Source organism: Drosophila obscura, unplaced genomic scaffold (genome assembly GCF_018151105.1).
Source record: "Drosophila obscura isolate BZ-5 IFL unplaced genomic scaffold, ASM1815110v1 contig_194, whole genome shotgun sequence".
Classification (NCBI taxonomy): Eukaryota; Metazoa; Arthropoda; class Insecta; order Diptera; family Drosophilidae; genus Drosophila; species Drosophila obscura.
Genome location: NW_024542783.1, coordinates 1,481,750 through 1,504,856, shown reverse-complemented (window position 1 = coordinate 1,504,856; position 23,107 = coordinate 1,481,750). Strand labels below are relative to the sequence as shown.

Sequence of the window (23,107 nt, the reverse complement as noted above, 5' to 3'; positions counted from 1 at the left end):
ATATATGCGATAGATATCTTTTATCATCAGATATAGTTTCTTTTTGCGAATGTTATGTATCGCTATTTGAAACTGTAATACCACAAAAATCAGTTGATTTATTTTGATACATCTAAAAATAGAGAAACCCATGTGCGGGACATGTGTTTTGCTGGGTTAACGTATGCTGTTAGCCGAAAGTTAACCGATACCACTAGCACATGCACATAACCACAGCACGAGCTGACGTGTCAGCAGATTGATAGGGCGGTGACTGCACAGCTGACAGTCGTAGGAATAATGTTAAGATTTAATTTCTTTATTTTTAGAATTCAATGAGTAAACACAATAAGGGCCGGCTTCTCAACTTCAGCTTAATCGAAACGTTAAAGTGGCCGATAACGAAAATTGTTTATAAATTTGTCGGCTTTATAAAAAGATACTATTAAACAGCTGATTTAAGAAACCCATATCAAGCAGAAGAATTGCGTTTGATTTTTTCTAAAATCAGATCCCGAACGAAAATAATGAAAGCATAAACAGTTGTTGCAATAACACTAGTCAACACGATTTTTCCTCAAGGAACAAAACGAACTTTTTCTTAAAGATTTGGGGCTTAGAAATGGTTTGATGATATTTTTTTTTTTCTATGGCAGAACTTTTTTTTAAAGAATTTTTGAAAACTGGTATTTTTTTTTTAAGCTTTTTTCAGAGGTAGCGCTTGTTTTTTCACATAACTCTAGTATATTACGTCTGGTTGTAAAGAACTTTGCTATTTTGAAAAGATAATTGAAACAGCTAGAAGTTGATGCCAAACACTTTGTGATTTCAGCTTACCGTCTGGGAAATATAAAGCATTGAAATGCAAAAATGATGATTTTTGTGGGGTATTTTTTACGAAATTTTGACTTTAAAAACTAGAAAAGTCGAAAAAAAATTATATCTTGTGTCCTCTATTTTTTTGTGTATAGGTGCGTTAATTTGGCATCGTTTAAGGTATCGCTCATTAAAATCTATGGAGAGACTTTGGAGCTAAAATTCGTTAACCAAACCTAAAAAATGGAAAAAATGACAAAAAATACCTTTTTTGAATGGCAGCGGGGCCCAACTGCCAATTCGGAAAAAGGCAAACGAACAAGGGTTGTACATTTGGTACCTGATCCGTTCTTAGGTTTGGTTAACGAATTTTAGCTTTAAAGTCTCTCCATAGATTTTAATGAGCGATACCTTAAACGATGCCAAATTAACGCACCTATACACAAAAAAATGGGACACAAGATATAATTTTTTTTTGACTTTTCCTGAGTTTTTAAAGTCAAAATTTCGTAAAAATACCCCACAAAAATCATCATTTTTGCATTTCAATGCTTTATATTTCCCAGACGGTAAGCTGAAATCACAAAGTGTTTGGCATCAACTTCTAGCTGTTTCAATTATCTTTTCAAAATAGCAAAGTTCTTTACAACCAGACGTAAATATACTAGAGTTATGTGAAAAAACAAGCGCTACCTCTGAAAAAAACTTTAAAAAAAAATACCAGACTTCAAAAATTCTTCAAAAAAAAGTTCTGCCATAGAAAAAAAACCATAATTCTTTAAAAAATTTTAAAGCCCCATATCTATCAGAAAAAGTCGGTTTGGATCCTTGAGGAAAAAAAAGTTCGATTTTGTCGAGTAGTGTAATCGAAGAAATCCTGTGTTGCTAATATTAATGTTAGTCTTATGTTTGTTCTAATTAATAATATAAATTCCTATACAATTACACAGATATTGCATGAGGAAAAAATGCCCTTTCAATTTTCGTTTGACGCTTTATGGTACGTGACCGCGGGGCTCTTTAGGCTATCCTTCACCTCTGAAATGCTACACGACTTCGTCAATGTCTTGGCCAGCGCTTATATCTTTGACGCGGGAGAAAGGGGGTCTCAGCCGAAAAAAGCTGGGAAAAGTAAAAAAATTGTATTAGCTCTTTGGATAAGAGCATTTTCCAGAGCTTTTCAAATGGAAATATTCTAGAAAATTTCAGTTTATCAGCCATAAGACCTCAAAGGTGAACATTTTTTCAGTGTGCTAAAATTTGTTCTGCTCCGCTACGGCTCGAGAGTCGAGAACATCAATGTGCGGATCATACATAAGCAACGAAGTTGTTTTTGCGTTCTTGTCTGGGATCGTCGTCAAAGACTGAATATTTTGTTTTTAGCATTTTGCTGAAGTCATTAAAGAACAGTCGAAGACAGAAATGGGGAAAATGCATAGTGCATTATCAGGCAGAACGGCTGGGAAGATTTGGTTGAATTGTTTATTCAGTTGTTTTTATTTATTTATTTATTTCAATTAACAATTATCTGCTAATTATAGAATAGGAATAAAAAAAAAAAAAAACGAGAAGGAACGTGTGAGTCGCTTCTGGGGACGCGACTCTACTTATACCCGTACTCAGTCAGTATATACATTTTTGAGCTTATGATTTTGAAGAATTATAGAAAAAAAAAAAATTTTAAATTTTTTTGCTACATATGATATCTACATCTACATATACAATGTATATTCTACATCTAACATGTAGATTGTACATGTTCCAATCAGATTCTACATCTCCTCCGCTAGGGGTTGCTCGCGCACTGAACGCGGCAGAGTGTGCGAAAAAGAGAAAGAGAATCAGTAGCGTGTTTCTCGAAGGGGGAGACAGGGGAAGCAACTGAAAATTAATTTCTTCATTCTGGCTATAAATATGATCCGATCTGATCCGATCCGATCAGATTCGGCACTCTGCTAGATATGGTCATTCTCTACGAAACTGCGGTTTTAGTTTTATCTTATCTTTAAAATTGTGCCTGCCACAGGTTTTCGTCCTTTGTGGGGGCGGGGCGAAATTTTGAAATACACTTGTAGCAGTGTGATATCACATGAGTCTGGAAACCAAATTTGGTTTCTCTAGCTCTTATAGTCTCTGAGATCCAGGCGCTCATCAAGACGGACAGACGGACAGACGGACGGACAGACGGACATGGCTATATAGACTCGGCTATTGATGCTGATCAAGAATATATATACTTTATGGGGTCGGAAACGTTTCCTTCTCTGCGTTGCACACATCCACTTTTACCACAAATCTAATATACCCCTTAACTCTTTTTTGAGTACGGGTATAAAAACAAACTAATTATATATGTACAAGACAGAAAGGAGAGATACAATTTACACATTTTCTAAACTAAGGTAATGATAAATGTTATTAATTAAATAAATGTGGGAGTAATTAGATCTACATATGGATAATCGGATGGGGCGGAAGGTACGGGTTGGTCTGGAGGGAACCGAAAAATCGATTCGTCCCAAAAGCGTTTGGGAGTTCACAATCCCGAGAATGAGCTTATGCATGAATACCACGCCATTGCAAATTCTGCGATGGTGTAAAGAGGGTAGGTTCAGTAGTTTTAGCCTAGATAGGTATGGTGGAAGGAGTCTGTTAGAGTCCCAGTTTAGATGTCTAAGGGCGAATATTAAAAATTGTTTTTGAACGGATTCAATAATAATTTGTTGCTCCTTGTATTGTGGACCCCACACACAAGAACAATACTCCAATATCGGGCGAACCAACGAGACGTACAGTGCTTTAGTTATATACGGATCGTCAAACTCTTTTGACCAACGCTTAATAAACGCTAGAACTCCCTTAGCTTTGTTAACAGTTGAAGCAGTATGGCTATTAAAACATAGCTTGTGATCGAAAAGGACTCCTAAGTCATTTGATGTGGAGATTCGATCCAGAACATGGTTTCCTAGAGAATTGGAGACCAAATGTGGTGCACGGCGGTGAAAAGTTATAAGTTTGCACTTAGAATGGTTCAAGAAAAGTAGGTTATTTGAACACCAAATGCTTAATTCATCAAGGTCAAGTTGTAGGCGAGTATGAAAGTACCAGTCGGAAAAGGAGAAAAACTAATTTTAACGTCATCAGCATACATTAAAGTAACTGAGTGCAAAATAACTTGGGGCAGGTCGTTCACAAACAAATTGAAAAGAAGCGGACCTAAATGACTTCCTTGAGGAACTCCAGAGGTTACTTTCACAACATTCGACAAGACATTGTTAAACAACACAAGCTGTGTGCGATTCGACAGGTACGATGATATCCAATTTACAAGATTTGTGGCAAAACCTAAGAAAGAGAGTTTATGGATCAGTAAAGTATGATTAAAAGAATCAAAAGCTTTACTGAAATCTGTAAAAATGACGTCAGTCTGCAAGCCACTTTGAAATCCTCGGTTGATTAGAGACGAGAATTCTAAAAGGTTAGTAGATGTTGATCGATGTCTAAAAAAACCATGTTGCGTCGGGGATATAATGCTAGAACATGCGTGTTGCAATTGACGAGTAACAAGGTGCTCGAGCAACTTCGGAATGGCAGACAATTTAGCAATACCACGATAATTTTCGATATTAGATCTGGACCCTTTCTTGTGAAGAGGAATAAGGTAGGATTCATTCCAGATCATGGGGAGGCGAGAATGCTCCAGGGATAAATTAAATAAGAAGGTCAAAGCATGAGATAGGGCTTGAGCGCAGTATTTTAAAATACAGCTCGGAACTTTATCTGGACCCGCAGAGAAACAGATGTCAATTGATGACAACCCTTCGAATACTGTACTTTCATCAAGGAAGGGAAGAAATACGTTATTTACATGAGGTAGATGATATGGATAAGGGGTGGAGGAGTCATAAGTATCCGAGGCAGCAGTAGGTTGTTGTTCGGTATTTTCCTTCTTGGTGACTCGCTCAAGAGTTTGAAGCCCAGAAATTGCGATTCCAACGTAAGGAACTTCTCGTTGAGAGCATTGAATTGCTTCCGAACATCTTGGAAACCATTCCTCGTTTGTCTCATAAAGGTGCGCATTTCCGCCTCAATCTCCCTGCAGGCCAAACATGACCAAGTGAGACCCATGCGTTTCGATATTAAGTCATTAAGACGTCCAAAGTGACCACCTCCAGCACATTTTATATGAGAGTAATTGTCACAAAGCCAGCAGCTGAGGTAGGAATCACCGTTAATGGTGCCACCAAATTCGCATTTCTTTGCACTGCAGATAAGAGCCATTTTCAACAGCTGTTGGGTCACTGTGCACAGCGAGAGAAAAGACGCACTGAGAGGACAAGCTAGATGAGAGACCAGGCAGCAGCAGCAGCAGCAGAAAGAGCACGATGATCAGCAGTTATGTATGTACGTATGTATGTACATATATACAGGGCAGACGGCGCAGCGAAGTGACGAAAGCTAACGGCGAACTCCAACAAAGCAAAGCAGAGGCGCCGAGATATTAGACCATAAACGAAGAATGCAGGCGTCGTATGGTGAGAGTGAGAGCCAGAGTGCAGCTCGCGTGAAATCGCGAAAAATGCGAGAGCGATGCAGAAACACGACCGGCTTGCTTGAGGCTGATGCCAGGATAATAATATTTTGGAAAAACCAACTCTCTATCGCGAAAAAATTAATTTTTAGAACTGCTGCGTCGATTTGGCTCAAATTTGGTTCAGTTGTTCGTATTTGCCAGAAGAAGTTTTTAATAAAGAAAATTTTGGGATATCCCTCCTGCAAACGAGAAAATTACATTTTGCATTTTTTTTGCTACATCTACAATGCAGATCCTACATATAAAATATAGATTCTAATGATCATACATGTCTGTATTATATTAAATGGTCATTATATACGATACTCCATTTTCAGTTTTCTTGTATCTTCAAAATTGTGAATGCCACAGATTTTCATCCTTTTTGGCGTCGGAAGGGGCGAAATATTGAAATACACTTGTAACAGTGTGGTTGCTCTAGCTCTTATAGTCTCTGAGAGCTAGGCGCTTATCAAGACGGACAGACAGACATGGCTACATTGACTCGTCATTTGATGCTGATCAAGAACTTTATGGGGTCGGACACTGACAAACCCTGCTCAGCAACCCGCCACCCTGACATGTCATCTCCACTTATAAGTGGAGCCATTATCAGCCATGGGAGGGGGCAAGGCAGTTAATGACGCACAACGACCAAAAGAAGGCGATTAATCTCAACTAATCTAACCAAAGTATAACAACAAATGACTCTGCGAATAATAACTGTGAGAAACTTTTTAATGTACTTTGCACCACACAGAAACTAGGTTGCAGGCCTGAATGAGTAGACTTCCTCATACTTCAAACTTACAATATACCCCTAAAATATATTTTTTTTTTGTTCAAAACAGCAATTTGGTGACTGCACTTTCATTACAATACTCGACAAAACTGAACTTTTCTTTTCCTCAAGGATCCAAACAGACTTTTTCTGATGGATATGGGACTTTAAAATGTCTTAAAGAATTATGGTTTTTTTTTTATGACTGAACTTTCTTTTTGATGTCTGGTATTTTTGTAAAGCTTTTTTCAGAGGTAGCGCCTCTCTTTTTCACATAACTCTAGTATCTTACGTCCGGTTGTAAAGAACTTTGCTATTTTGAAAAGATAATTAAAACAGCTAGAGGTTAAGCCCAAGCACTTTGTGCAAACGAAAAAAGGTTGTACATTTTGTACCTGATCGCGTTCCTTTGTTCCCAATTGTCTGTTGGGCCCGCAACCCTCCAAAAGGTATTTTTTGTTCATTTTTTATGTTAGGATAACGAATTTTAGCTCCAAAGTTTCTCCATCGATTTTGATGAGCAAGACTTTGCACGACACACAGTGGCTCGTTTTCCGAAAACCCGTTGCAATAGTCGGATATCGCGTTGTTGAATTTGGGAAAACTTTTGTTACACTTCAATTAGGAATTGATCAAGCTATTCGAAACCAGTATTTTATAATTTACAAAATTTTTTTAATATTTTTATTTATAATCGTTGTTCAAAGTTGGACCATATTAATGTTTTTGAAAAAAATGAAGAAAACCGTGCTTTAAAGGCAAAGGTTAATGCATTTTTCTCAAAAAGTACTCAAGCTAGGAGAAAAAATGTTGTTTCCCTAATTTAAGGAACAAATCTAAAATATGAATTTAGACAAAAAATGAAGAAAACCGTGCTTTAAAGGCAAAGGTTAATGCATTTTTCTCAAAAAGTACTCAAGCTAGGAGAAAAAATGTTGTTTCCCTAATTTAAGGAACAAATCTAAAATATGAATTTAGACAAAAAACTAAATGTTCTTTGCGATTATATTTTATTCGATTTTTTTAAGAAACGTAATTTTTTGCACTATTTTCCATTTTTAGCGGAATATAAAAAAAGGCCATATTTGGCCGAGCATTGGACTGCACAAAAAAATAGTGGTGATATTCAGCAAACAAACAAAAGAAAAAACCATTACCTCAATTGCACCTTTTAGGAGATATTAGTTATTTTCCATTTAAACCCATGCTAACTAAACGGCCCTAAGTAGTCGGCCATTAGAGAATGCAGCAGAGAGGTTGCTCAATATATTCTTTGTTCCAAATTCTTACTAGCTAACAATTAACAAACACATTCATATGGTATAAATGCGTAAATTTTAGATTAGCCAAGCCACGCCCCCTTGCTAAATACATATATGCATATGCATTTAATTAAATATTTTCATATTTAACGAAGCAATTTTCCCTATTTTCAAATGGGGCAACCATTTCAGAGGAATATACGAATTTTAAGTACGGAACGGGTCTCATCCGGGCCGCTAACAGCAAGTTGAACAAATCTTCGTTTTGTCGCCTCTCTTATGAATGGTGGTAGCCATTTGCTGGGAAAGCTTTACTTTCACAGATTTTAAAAACGCTTCGACTACATCTCTATTTCATGATTCAAAAACCTAAAAAAATCGATTGTTCAATGTTTTAGCCCGTCCGTCTGTCCGTCTTGATGAGCGCCTAGAACTCAGAGACTATAAGAGCTAGAGAAACCAATTTTGGTTTCCAGACTCATGTGATATCACACTGCTACAAGTGTATTTCAAAATTTCGCCCCGCCCCCACAAAGGACGAAAACCTGTGGCAGGCACAATTTTAAAGATAAGATAAAACTAAAACCGCAGTTTCGTAGAGAATGACCATATCTAGCAGAGTGCCGAATCTGATCGGATCGGATCAGATCGGATCATATTTATAGCCAGAATGAAGAAATTAATTTTCAGTTGCTTCCCCTGTCTCCCCCTTCGAGAAACACGCTACTGATTCTCTTTCTCTTTTTCGCACACTCTGCCGCGTTCAGTGCGCGAGCAACCCCTAGCGAAGGAGATGTAGAATATAAATGGTACATGTACAATCTACATGTTAGATGTAGAATATACATTGTAGATGTAGATGTAGATAACAGACGTAGCAAAAAAATGTAAAATTATTTTTTTTTAATTCTAAATTTCTAAAAAATCATATGCTCATAAATGTATATTCTGACTGAGTACGGGTATAATTAGAGTCGCGTCCCCTGAAGTGACTCACAGGTTCCTTCTCGTTTACGATGGTTTTGAGGGTAATAAAACGAAATTTCGAGTTTAAACCTTAATTACGCCCCTTCCAGTGACACGCCTACTTTAATTTTTCTTTAAAAAATTTATTTTAGGTATTGCAAGAAATGGCTTAGAAATGGTTTGATGTTATTTTTTTTTAAGAATTTTTGAAAATTGTGTGTTTTTAAGCTTTTTTCAAAGGTAGCGCTTCTTTTTATCACATGTCTTACGTCTGGTTGTAAAGAACTTTGCTATTTTGAAAAGATAATTAAAACAGCTGTCCACATCATCATCATCCATGTCGAGCAACAATGATTAGCTTGTACAAGAATATGTTTTTCTGCTGAATCACATTCACAACCATTGCAATGTTATTTATATTCATTTTAATTATAAATGTTTACAAATTTTCACCGCTTGCAATTGTGTATTTGTTTCTCCTGGATGGTGGATGGTGTCCGTGTGAATTTGTGTTTCACATCTTTCAAATTTCCCACCGTTCCCCCGGGATGGGCTCGGTGTGCAGAGGGCATAAAATAATAGCGGATAATACCTACTGGCTTGGCATTTAACAGTATATATGCACAAACATTTACCAACCGTTTGACTAGGTAACCGGGAAGAGTATTAGAAGGCGCCAACGCCATAGTTTACCGATTGTTTCGCAGCTTGAGTGCATGAGTGCAGCTTCGTGGTCATCTAACTCTCTAACTGGTGTCGTCCAGCTTCTCGTTCGTGACGAGAGCTGATCAACCGCTCTTATATTAAGGATCAATTGAAACATCGTTCGCCACTTCGTTTTCGGTTCGAACACTGTTCTAATTTAGGAATTTGTGGAACTCCAGACGTCTGTTTCGTAGTGAATCGAACGTGGTTCGAGCTCGGTCGCGTTGTTTGCGTTTTGTCTGTTTGAACTGTTTCATTCGTTGTCGCATCGAACAAAATACGTTTATACGTGGGTATTTAACCAAACTTAGGCGTACTGTCGGACATTGTTCTCATTGAACGCAGTGCATTTCGTCAGGTTATCGTCGTCTTCTCTTAGTAAGTTCGTCGGATCTCTTCAATTGGAATTTAGAAGTTAGGCACAGCCAACTTTGGTATTATGTTAATCAACATGTCTAAAGATCGTAGTGAAGAGAAGGCACCTGGGAGCGGAATGTGTGAAAGCACGAAGCTCACAAAATTGTATGTGAGGTTGGAGAAGATAAGCGAAGATATATTATCTTATATTAGCAAAACAATGCATTGCAATGGCTCTACAGTCCGTGATCGATGTACTAGACCCTGATAATTCGGATAGGGCGGCGCTGGAAGAAACGTGTGTGATTACAAAGGCATTACATGTCGGCAGCGACCAATAGATCCCCTCAACTACACGTAAATCCAGCTCCAGTACACCATCACTCCAATTTGCCAAAATTGAAGTTGCCGAAGTTCAGCAGCAATAAACAGTTAGTTAGTTTGTTTGATAGTTTGGTAGATTCCGATCCGTCGTTGTCCAATATAGAGAAGTTGGGAAAGTGAAGCCTTGGGAAAGGCGTAAAGGCGTGTCAAATGTCAGATGCCAACTATCCAAAGTTGTTAGAAACTTTGAAGAGCGTGAACGACTACAAGTTTTTAATATTCTTTGATACACTTGCCCAGTTATTTGACATTCCTGCCGTAAACAAGCCTTCACCGTCTTCTTTGCGATCAATTATAGATAAAGTGTCAGCCATTCTAACGCCATAATAATACATCTGGTGTTATCTAAGGTGGACCCATATACGAAAAAACTGTATGAGCTATGATTATGTATTAACTATGATGAGCTGCATCGCTCGTCGGATTGTACAAAAATGTAGACCCGGCGGTACGAACACCATTCATCAGAGAAGTCATCCAAAGCGAGAGGCAAATGAAAGTTTGACATGCCTTCGACCAGCAAATAAACCAGCAGATCATTATTTTCTTGCACGAGGGCCGAAAAGTCGATATTGCGTCGCTAACCATCCGATCGGAAACTGCCAGGGATTTGGGGCGATTCAAGTTCGCAAAAGGCAAGCAATTATGCATTAATTGCTTCCAATCTGGACATATGCAGTGTATCTCAGTGCATATCCTCTAAGTGCAGAGTTTGTTCACAGAGGCATCACACCCTCTTGCATAGATATGCAGCTCAGAGCGCAGATTCACAAAGTCAGGCAATAGGGGTACAAGCATCATCCCATCCTGCGCAGGAGAAGCAGGCATCCAGTGACCCCAAGCTTGTCATCCTTGCCACAGAAGTGGTAAGAGTTCGGGACAGGTTTGGCCAAGTTCACTTAGCAAGAGTGTTGTTGGATTTGGGTTCACAGGTCAATTTTATGACAGAAAGCCTTGCGCAATCGCTGAGGTTGGCAAGAGTGAACCGTTGCTTGACAGTATCGACGACAATATACTCCAGGTTAAATAACCATAGTTTTGTAGCACATTTCTGGGTTCTTATCAGCAGTACCAATCAGTAGCCTGATCGAAGTCTGTCCATTAAGCAGTGGAAAATTTCTGCGAATGTGGAGTTGGCAGATCCAGCGTTCTCGTTCTTCGATCTGTTGTGTACAGACCAAAAAAAATCTGGGTGAAGGGGCACCATTATTGCAAAAGACCCTTTTAGGATGGGTAGCTTCAGGTCGGTGTAGCAAGCTTCTAACTGGAGAAGAAGATTGCTACGTCGCAACCTACTCACCGGAAGAAGACTCTTTGTCTCAAATGGTCGAAAGACTTTGGGAGATAGATGCAACGCTAGATTCCAAAAATGCTCAAACGAATTCGGCAAAGCACATGGCATGCGAAGAGTTCTTCAAAGCCAATGTCTGCAATTTACCGACCGGAAGGTTTCAAATACCGTTGCCTTTTAAGACCGACCCAGTATCGTTGGGGTCGTCCTTCGAGGTCGCGAAACGTCGTTAGTTATCGTTAAAACGACGAACGTTAAGAGAGAGTGTGGTGAGAGACATCTTAGTTTCATGAAAGAATATATCGAGCTCGTCCATATGTCTCCGACAGACAACGCGATTCCGCCAGGACCATATTATTTTATACCACACCAGCGCGTCGTGAGGCCTGATAGCAGTTCCACCAAGCTTCGAGTCGTTTTTGGCGAGTCGAGCAAGAACACGACTGGGCGGTCATTACAGGATTTACTTATGGTGGGACCTGATACTTTGCTTTCACCTTGGCAATTTCATCTTTAACTGATCCTACATTTGAGTCTGTATGGATATTTTCATTACGTATGTACCATGGTGCCCCAGTGATAGTCCTTAGAATCTTCGATTGAGCTCTCTGGATTATTTCTAAATTACTAACGCAAGCATTTTCCCAGAGCTCGGAGCCGTATGTCCAGATGGGTTTGAGAGCTGAATTGTACAAAAGTTCTTTGTACTGCAGTTTTAGTGGTGAACGGGTGTTTATTAGCCAATGTAGATTACTAGCTTTAAATTTAGGTAGATTTCTCTTCGCTTCGATGTGCTTAGGCCAAGTAAGCCTTCTATCCAGAAGAACACCAAGGTATGTTACTTCGGTGGTTTTGTGGATTGTTGATATTGTTCGGACATAATGGAGGGCAAGTTTGTTTGTTTAACGTAAAGGTGACTTGCCCTTTTGCTCATTTATGTGTATCCGCCAGTCTGCTAGCCATTTTTCTAAGGCCACGAGATGAGATGATAAGTGATCCGTGGCCCTTCTTGGGCACTGGGAGCGACTTAATATGGCAGTATCATCAGCAAATGTAGAAGTTGTTGTTAGGCCGTTTGTCGGTAGATCTGCTGTGAAGATGATATACAGTGTCGGTCCAAGCACGCTGCCTTGCGGTACAACAGCTTCAATTGGATGATATTCAGAGAGGAAATCTTTGCATCTTACTGCGAAACTTCTTTACTGTAGGTATGACTCCAATATTCCACGGATGTTCTGTAGCAGTAATATTTTTATTTTGTGGACTAAGCCATCTAAACAAACGCGGTCGAAAGCCTGGGCGACATCCAGAAAAACAGCGGAGCAATTCTTTCAAATGTCTCAGAGGTTATACGGTTTACATGTTCAATAGTTCCATGTTCTTCGCAACATCCAAATTGGTGCATCGGGATGGCACCGTTGATGTTGTAACGAACCATGGATCCCATGCAGGGACTTTAAAAGATTTTTTGTGGAAACTTCAGGAAAACCGAAATCAGGGACTTCGTGGATTAAAGACCCACTGCCATCAAAAAGAAAATTCAATCAATCAAAAGTCCGCGCACTTACATAATCCGGGCGCGAAAACAAACGCGAAAGTATACGCAGTGGCGATCCTAAAAGTGCCGTTCAACAGTGACTCAGTGCCCAAAAATCAACAGAAATCAACATGGAACAACACGACGATGAACAACCAGCGGAGGCATACCCTGCGGGACACTTTTCCAATCCAGGGGTCAGCACCCGCTGGATCCACAAACTCCGTCGGGACGAACTAGAAGTCCTCGCCAAAGAATTCGGATTCGGATTCGTTTCCAAGGCCCCTAGCTACAGAGACCCATCCATCGCCCGGACCGAGGGTCTTGCTAGCGATCGACCGACCCATGGAAGGGCACCACTACAACCACGCTGCACCAATGGCGGAACGCATCCGAAAGTGGGGAATCCAGTTTGACGGCCAAGATGACCCTCTATCATTCAGAATACCGCCAGAATACGTCGGGAAACGACATGCGTCCCCAACTGACACGGGATCAGCCGGGAACGACGCCTCCTCCAACCCGCGACTAAATAGCTCTCTACACGTAAGCAACGGCCGCATAGTGGCGATGGTAAGCATAAGAGGATACGCAACGGAAGCCACAATCGACACCGGGGAATCCAGAAGCTTTATCAGCGCAAACCTCGCCCGACAACTAGACAACAACACCAACCTGCAAGATGCATGCGTCCGCATACGCCTGGCCGATGGCTCGGTCAGAGAGATCTCACAAGTTCTACTGGCGCACATCAAGCTGGATCAACGATAGGTTCAAATCCCGCTCCTGGTCCTGCCAAACATGTTGGGAAAAGTCATTGTCGGCATGGACTCCACGCTGCTACAGCTACGAGACCGTCACCCCATGCCCACTGAACCCGTGCTTACAACCATCCACGTACAAGACGCCGAACCTCGATACCAGAAACTTCAACAAGTCGCAACGCACCCACGTCCACGACCTACCACAACGCTCACGGCACCCAATAACGCAACGCAGCACTTGACACCCAAACCAATCGCAGCGAATACGAAGCAACGGCACATTACGGAGAACACGAATCCAAGGTCAACACCAGCAAACAGCAACCAAGCAATCGGGAAATCGAGTCCCACGGTCACTACGGAGCAACCGCCTCCTAGGCCCAAAACAGGGAACACGCATCCCAAACAAACCACGAGGATCTCACACACGAAACAAACACACTTGAACCCGGCGCTCGACACAGGAAGCCCAGATCGAAGACAAGCAACAGAGCAAGCACGCACAGAATCCGCAACGGAAGAATTGAACACACGGACACCCTCAAAACCGACCACCAGCATCGAAAAAGGGCAACGGCAGCCACCATCCGACAGCCCAGCAACACGGGAAACAGCCACGCTAACCCCACGCTGGTCGGGGCCCATAATTGAACTGATATCCACAGAGCCCCTCAACGCGGGTCCGGAAACTAGGACGATAACCCCACGAGTACTACACCCGGCATAACAAAATATCGTACCCATGGTCCACACCACACCCATCGTCGCCCACATAAGCGACTACCAACGGAGGATCGAAAGGCACAGCTCCTTCGACACAACCCTCTTACCCGAAGACCCCAGCCAGCCATTTGACTCCGAAGCCGCCGATACAACCGGACATGAGCGCGAACCAGTCCCGGAGCCGTGGCCGCCGGACTTGGCCCCGCAGACCCAAGCATCCGTCGCCCAAATAAGCCATTGGTCCAACAAAAGAGACATCGTCGAGACCAGCCAGTTCATGCACCAGTATGGAGACAATACCACCCAAGTGTTCCGCCAGAGCTACAAAACTACTCTACCCACGTCCAACGCCTTTCCGATCATCGCCCACATAAGCGATTACCACCGGAGCATCGATCCGTCAAGCACATTTGACAAACCCATCCTTCCGAAAAACCCGATTCAAACCTTTGACCCCGGAGCCACCGAACCCACCGAAGACGACCCAGAACTACCGACGGATCCTTGGCCACCCGACATAGCACCGCAGATTCAAGAATGTGTGGACAAATAACTACCAAAGAAAACTGCCGAGAAAACCATCGTCATATGGGATAATCGACCCACCAAGCACCAACTACACCAACTACACCAACTACAAAGCACCCAGAACAGCAAAAAGGCCACGATCACAACAGCAGTAGAAAATATAACGTTACCGACGCCACGCTAAAGTGACGAGATTAACAGCGACGAATCCGGAGACTCGGCACAAGCCAAAGGACAGGATAACCCGGAAAAAGGCGAAACTTAGCACCCGCCAAGCGACGCCACAAATCTCTCCATCACCCACCCGGAAGAAAGGGGGGGCGGGTGTAACGAACCATGGATCCCATGGTTCGTCACAAGCAGATGTCCCAGGTAAGGTGATCGGTGTGCACCGGTACCGTGGGAAAGGAATTTCGTTGGCACATGGGGAATATATATTGTTAGGAATATTTATTTATTTAATATTATTTTAGGTACTTGTTGAGTAAGCCTCTTGTGCTGGCCTCCTGTCTTTTGGCGTGTGCTGAGTTTGCATTTTTGCTGGGTGTTGATCGCTTCAACACTTGCATGAAGAAAAAGGCAGTCCACCAGCCATCGTAGGCAGCGAGTCCACCAGCCTTAGCAGTCAGGCAAATAACAAACACGCAAGTCAAACCACCATACGCGTCGTAGAACAATTGAACGTAACAATAAAGAAGAATAAAGAAACCCATTAAAATTAAAAGAACCAAAAAGTATTGTGATTTCTATTTCAGTTGCTGGCAAAGTTCCTGGTTTCCCCAAATAAAGTCCTGCGAATTATAAATAACTTGTAATTCAGGACCCTGGACAGACTGATGCATACCTCAGCCTGAGATAGGACATTACAATGTATAGGTGTTGTTTGATACGATTCAGGAGAAGCTTATCAAATATCTTTGATAGGCAAGGCACTGATAGTTATATATGATGATGGCTTGGACTTGTCTTTTCCGGCTTTATGGAGCATGGTGATGACTGATTTCCTCCATTCTTGAGGATAATAGCCCCATTTCATCATGCTGTTGAATATTATGGTCAGGAAATATACTGCACAGCTCATTTTAGGGGAGATGAAATCGTGGTCCGGAGCTTTCTTTGGCTTTGAGATTCGGTCTTTAATGACCCTTGTGACTTCTCCTGATTGGAATATGATAGGCGGAGTAGCTTCGGGATTGTTGGTTGGTGGGAGCACAAAGCTTTTTGTTGCTGGGTGTGGTTTGAAGACGTTTTCTAGATGGATGGCAAATGTATTTGCCTTCTCTTTGTTGCTGCGAGCCTACTCTTCTGTTTGTGTACGCAAAGGTGATTCACTCTCGATTGGTGGGCATACGCCTGATTTAGCTTTCCACAGTGGGAATTGTTTGCTAGTTGGGGAGAGTTTTTGCATATAAGATATTTCAACTCGGGTTTTTTCATATTCTAGGGCTCTGCGTAGTAGGTGGTTGGCTATTTTTAGCCGCACTTTCGAGGCAGGTGATCTGTGTGCTTGGGATGGATTTGCAGGGGTATGTTGGGCAGAGATTGGCCGTCAGCCATTCGGGTCATACAGGGGGACTAACAGATGAAGGGCCGTCTCGCCATAACTTGACCCTTGGACTAGGGGTAGGAGCGTTTCTGGTCAGGGCTTGCCCGGATCCGATGCGACCTTGCTCCTGGTTTCTAGGATGCGGGGGGATCACGAGCGACCCGCCGTAACTGTACACACCAGTGGAAGTGCGACTATACTCACCACACCACAGGGAAAGAAGCCGTCCTACCAAGACAGGAGGCGCGCTGCTTTCATCCTGTCAACCGACGACCCTGACTTCAGGTCGTCGGTGAAGGGGAAGGAGCAGAGGCTTTGGGCCAGATCAATTATCCCGAATTTCCAGGCAGCCAAAGCTGGAAAAGGCGAAGCCAAGGCCTTGACTAAGCGGCAGCGCTCAGCGGATGATCCTGCTCAACAGCCAGGACACGCCCAGCAAGCCAAGCGAAAAACCATTCTGCGAACAGATCGTTTTGCGGAGGTGGCGAAGGGCAAGACCCTTATTGGCGTCCTGGATAGAGGCGCCAAGGACGGTAATGTCCCTCGGGACAAATGGCATCTGGTCGATGCAGAGCTCCAGGACAGATTTCTGGAGGACAGAAATCGCTCGCGGAGAATGGCGGGCCACCGTATAAATGTGGGGACGCCGGATGGCATCAAGGCACGGTGAAAGCCATCGCCTGCCAAGATGCTCGCGCCCCTAAGAGCTCTCATCGCATTCTGCGAGGCCAGGGACATCGGCCTAATTGTGGGATGCGACGCCAACGCACACCACAGTCAGTGCGGAAGCACATACACCAATGAACGGAATGAGTCCCTTTTCAGCTATATACTGACCACTCAGATGGTCATATTAAACCGGGGAAACGATCCCACCTTTATTATTAAAATTCGCGAGGAGCTCCTGGACCTCACACTTGCCTTTCACACGATACAGAATAACATAGTATCCGGGAGGGTCCTTAAAAAACACTCATTTTCGGACCACAGGTGCGTGGAAACTGTTTTCTCATTCTCCACACCGAGCTCACTCCAATTCCGGAACTTCAGGCGGACAAACTGGACTCGTTACTCAGACCGCCTGGGCCGTATTCTCCCTGAGTCCTCCCCAGCGCACCTCCTTCTGTTGCCTCAAGATCCATTCTAAACCTGCTAAGTGAGGAAAACATATTCTGGGTAATTAAAAGCTTTAAGCCATACAAGTCTGCGGGAACAGATAGCACCATCTCACCCCAACTGATTCACGCCGGATAAAGGGCCATAAATTGGCTCAAACAGAGGTACGAGGGAGTTTTCTCTCACGGACAAATCCCAGACACATGGCTTCAGATCAAAGTCAGAGGGCAGGTAAACCCTCGCACACTGCCCCCAAAGATTTCAGACCAATAAGTCTTTCGTCTTTCTTTTAAAGACGATGGAACAGCTTTTAGGGCTGTATCTCACGGCGAGTATTCCGCCCAATCTAATCTCTGATTCTCAGCTCGCCTATCGGAAAGGAAGATCCACCGAGACGGACCTACACGCGATCACATCGATCATTGAATTGTCCCTTAACTGCAAGAAATACACACTGGTGGCCATTCCTGACATAGAAGGCGCTTTTAACAACATCATCCCGACCGCCATCACGGGTGCACTGACGGACCTGGGGACGTATTCCCGACGGTGAGTCTCATCGATCAGATGCTTCGATGCAGGACCGTTGAGGCCTCACTGGGGACGTCAACTTCCACCAGGTTGTCAGCAGAGGTACGCCGCAGGGCGGAGTCCTCTCGCCCCTCCTATGGAACGTGGCGGTAAATGAACTGCTGCGAGTGATAGAGGGGGGTGGATGTCACGTGGTGGCGTACGCTGATTATGTGACATAGCATTCACTGGGAAGTTTCCACAGACGCTATGCGAGTGCATGACAAGCACTCTCATGAAACTGTTCCAATGGGCAGACAAATGCGGACTAGGTGTTAATCCGTCTAAAATGGAACTAGTACTCTTCACCAGGAAGTACAAGATCCCGACACTGACTCCCCCAAAACTGTGTGGGGAAGCGCTAGTTTTTAGCAATAATGCCAAGTATCTTGGTCTGATCCTCGATAGGAAGCTCGATTGGGAACTGAGCATAGAGAATAGGGTAAAGAAGGCCACTGTGGCCCTCTATACCTGCAGAAAAACCATCGGACTCAAATGGGGAATGACACCGTATATAGTCCGGTGGCTATATACCGCCATCATATGACCAATCCTAATGTACGGAGTGGTTATATGCCGTGTCCAACGCATGGCAGAGCTATGCATAATGGGCGGACTACGCACAATCCCAAGCGAAGCCCTCGATACCATGTTGTACCTTCTCCCTGTAGAACTCATGGGGAAAAAGTGGCAACTCTTTCCGCAAGCAGGTAGCGATGCCTTTGGCTACGTGTAGGCTACAAACGCACGAAGCCTTCGAGCTAATGGCCGACAGACGATGGCAGCAAACCCCTGTAAAACTTCCAGGTCGATCTGGCCAAGTCGATCGAAGAAACGCTCGGAAGAGCTCTACATACTCAGCTCTACAAACTCATAACGACTTCTGTAGGAGCTGCAGAGACGAGGAGGAGTCGGTGCCCCACTTCTTCTGTCACTGTCCAGCCCTGGGAAACCGTAGGCTACGGCTTCTTGGGGCTCCCTTCGTCACCGACATTTCGGACCTGTCCGAAATCAGACCAGGGATATTGTCCAAATACATCCAAGCCACCGGATGGGACTGCCCTTAACTCCGCAATCAGATTGCTCACCACGGTGTAGGGGAGAAGGGGTACACACCCATGCGGCATCACAACGGTCCTGTAGCAGGACAAAGTGAGTTGGGGTGTGGGGACTTCCCCCTCTCAGGTTTGTACATTTGGTACCTGATTGCGATCCCAATTGGCAATTGGCACAAAGTGTTTGGGCTTACCTTGAAGCTGTTTTAATTATATTTTAAAAATAGCAAAGCTATTTACAACCAGACGTAAGATATTAGAGTTATGTGAAAAATAGAAGCGCTACCTCTGAAAAATGCTTTACAAAAAAATACCAGAATTCAAAAATTCTTCAAAAAAAAGTTCTGCCATAGAAAAAAAACATAATTCTTTAAAAAAATTTAAAGTCCGATATCTATCAGAAAAAGTGGGTTTGGATCCTTGAGGAAAAAAAAGTTGGATTTTGTCGAGTAGTGTTATTTAACACAAAAGGATGATATGATATGATAGTGAATGAAAATAATTTTGAATATTCTATATGATACAAATAAAATGAGAAGGAACGTGCGAGTCGCTTCTGGGGACGCGACTCTACTTATACCCGTACTCAGTCAGTATATACATTTTTGAGCATATGATATTTTAGAATTTTGGAATAAAAAAAAAAAATTTTACATTTTACATTTTTTTTGCTACATCTGTTATCTACATCTAAATCTACAATGTATATTCTACATCTAACATGTAAATTGTACATGTACCTTTTAGATTCTACATCATCTCCGTGGGCTCGGAAACGTTTCCTTCTCTGCGTTACACACATCCACTTTTACCACAAATCTAATATACCCCTTAACTCTTTTTTGAGTACGGGTATACAAAAATAATTTTAATAAAGAAATATAGATAACTTTAGAATACTTGGGTGTTGGCGAACGAGCGAAGCGAGTTAGGGGTCCAGGACCTGGACCTAGACCTGGACCTGGACTTCAGGTCCTTACGGAGTTTCCGGCTGTATACTCCGGTACTGGGTGGACTGAAGATCTAGCTACCTTTGTTCTAGATCTTAATGTGTTTTCTAAAAAAAAGCTACCTCGTTTTGCCTGTTAAGGTTACTTTTTGAGTAATACAGGGAAACCACCTAATCCCCTTACTTTTTAAACTATTAATAATTATCTCACTTCATGATTCCCAAACAGTCGAGTACTCATGTATGCGGATTATATTAAACTCTGTGTACAGTATAAGGACATTTCATTTCACTCTCGCTTGCAATCCGATCTCAATAGCTTTCAGTCCTGGTGTTGTACAAATATGTTACACCTAATTGCCTCGAAATGCAAAGTAATGACATTTCAACGCTACAGCCGCTTGTTAGCTCCTTACACCGTCTGCGGTGGTTCTCTTGAGAGAATTACCTTGGTTCATGATCTTGGTGCTAAACTAGACCCCAAGTTAAAGTTTTCAGAACACATTTCTACCATGGTAAATAAGGCCATGGGCGTGCTTGGGTTTATAAAGCGGTGGTCAAAGGAATTTGACGACCCCTATATAACGAAGACTCTCTATATCTCGCTTGTTCGTCCGTGATAAAGAGAGACGTTACATTAAAAGATATTACATATGCTCAACTGCTCTTTGTGCTTCCATGGACCGGCGCTTAGCCGAATAATGTCCCTTTTGTATAAATAATAGATAGCATATGTAATATTGTTTTTAATAAATAATGATACTAAATACATTTAACAATAAAAATAACTTACATATGACGTTAAGCCTTACACGGCTATTTATTGTTTGCGCCTTCAAGAAATCTACCCGGCATCTAAATGTTCCTGAGTCAGATGGTTGGGTGTTTTGGATTGAAAGTTTACCAGGCTCCTTGTCAAAAATAAAATAAGCTCTATCTCCAAATACAGATTCATCAGACCATCTTTTTGGTGCTTTGGAAACACCTGCGCGTATGTCAATACTAGAAAATAGTAAAATATTATTATTATTATTAAGGAATTTAATATACGGATACAAAATATGAAATATGGTTTCATTCAATTAAAAATATTTAATTTTTGTTAAAATTACTAACAAATTACCAAGATATTTCAATCAGGACGTCGGGTGAAGCAGCATAAATATAGTAAAATCCTAGCGGTAAAGATTAACTTAATACATAATTATTGTTCCTTATGTTGCACTGCCCACTGCATTACACTGCACGCATATGCATAAAGTTACGAATATAGATACGCATATAAATAATAATACCACTACTCTTAATCGGACACTATTCTCAATTCCCAACAATTACATCCATACATACCATAATCACATACATACACATAGAATAAGAATAGAGATAAAATAACATGTAAACCTAAATAGTTTTTAATTTTGTGCTAGCTCCGCAGTTGGGTACAGAATGTAAAAGAGTTCGAACGTGTAATTAAATAGTTACTAAATCATATATGTAAGTCTGATTTATTTGTGTTATTTGTGGAGCTAATTAGCTAACCACAATTCGATTGAAACTAACAGCGGATCGGGCTAAGAATGCCCTCAGCAGTGAGGGAATTGGGATCGCGATCAGGTACCAAGGTTGGGTCCGCAACCTTCCAAAAGGTATTTTTTGTTCATTTTTTTCATTTTTTATGTTTGGTTAACGAATTCTAGTTCCAAAGTTTATCCATATATTTGAATGAACGATACCTAAAACGACGCCCAATTAATGCACTTATACACAAAAAAATAAAAAACACAGGATATAATTCGATATAATCGACTTTTCTAGAGTTTTTAAAGTCTAAATTTCGTAAAAAATACCACACAAAGAATCATCATTTTTGCATTTCAATGCTTTATATTTCCCAGACGATAAGCTTGCTTGATTTCTAGCTGTTAAAACGAGAAGGAACGTGTGAGTCGCTTCTGGGGACGCGACTCTACTTACACCCGTACTCAGTCAGTATATAGATTTTTGGGCTTATGATTTTTTAGAATTTTAGAATTAAAAAAAAATAATTTTACATTTTTTTGCTACGTCTGTTATCTACATCTACATCTATAATGTATCTATACATTGCATCTATAATGTATATTCTACATCTAACATGTAGATTGTACATGTACCATTTAGATTCTACATCTCCTCCGCTAGGGGTTGCTCGCGCACTGAACGCGGCAGAGTGTGCGAGCGAGAAAGAGAATGAGTAGCGTATCTCATGCAGTTGGTGGCGGGGAAAGCAACTAAAAAATAATTTCTTCATTCTGGCTATAATTATGATCCGATCTGATTCAGATTCGGCAATCTGGTAGATATGGGCATTCTCTACGATACTGCGTTTTTAGTTTTATCGTATCTTTAAAAATGTGCCTGCCACAGATTTTCGTTCTTTGTGGGGACGGAAGGGGGCGGGCGCACACTTGTAGCAGTGTGATATCACATGAGTCTGGGAACCAAATTTGGTTGCCCTAGCTCTTATAGTCTCTGAGATCTAGGTGCTCATCGAGACAGACAGACAGACAGACGGACAGACACAAATGGCTATATCGACTCGGCTATTGAAGCTGATCAAGAATATATATACTTTATGGGGTCGGAAACGTTTCCTTCTCTGCGTTACACACATCCTCTTTTACCACAAATCTAATATACCCTTAACTCTTTTTTGAGTACGGGTGAACAAATAATAACAGAATTCAAAAATTCTTACAAAAAAAGTTCTGACATAGAAAAAAACCATAGTTCTTTAAAAAATTTTAAAGTCCCATATCTTTCAGATAAAGTCGGTTTGGATCCTTGAGAAAAAAAAGTTGGATTTTGTCCAGTAGTGCTATCTATCGTTCGTGCTGGGCTTAAATGTTGTTTGAATACCAATAAATTGTATATACCTACTAGCAGAACCGCGCGCTTTGCTGCTTACTAAATGTATTTAATGTTTAGAAATTCATCGATATTAAACAATGATAACACTAGTCAACATGACAATTAGGCTGTGTCCCAAAATGACCTTTTCTTATAGGTTTCAAATTTTTAACGAATTATAATATTTTTTATGGTTTAGTTTTTTTTAAAGAATTTTTTAAAATCTGTTTTTTTTTAATGTTTTTTTTCAGAGGTAGTGCTTCTATTTTTCACATTACTGAAGTATCTTATATATGGTTGCATAGAACTTTGC

The 23,107-nt window shown here is 41.6% G+C and overlaps 1 protein-coding gene across 1 annotated transcript in view; it reads right to left on the bottom strand.

Annotated features, from left to right (window-relative positions):
* LOC111074668 (lachesin) overlaps positions 1-23,107 on the bottom strand; it is a 104,294-nt gene that overhangs the window by 46,846 nt on the left and 34,341 nt on the right. Inside the window, exon 4 of the mRNA XM_041593707.1 lies at positions 20,696-20,904. Within this exon, the coding sequence (XP_041449641.1) occupies positions 20,696-20,904 (209 nt within the window). The remainder of the gene's footprint in view (positions 1-20,695; positions 20,905-23,107) is intronic.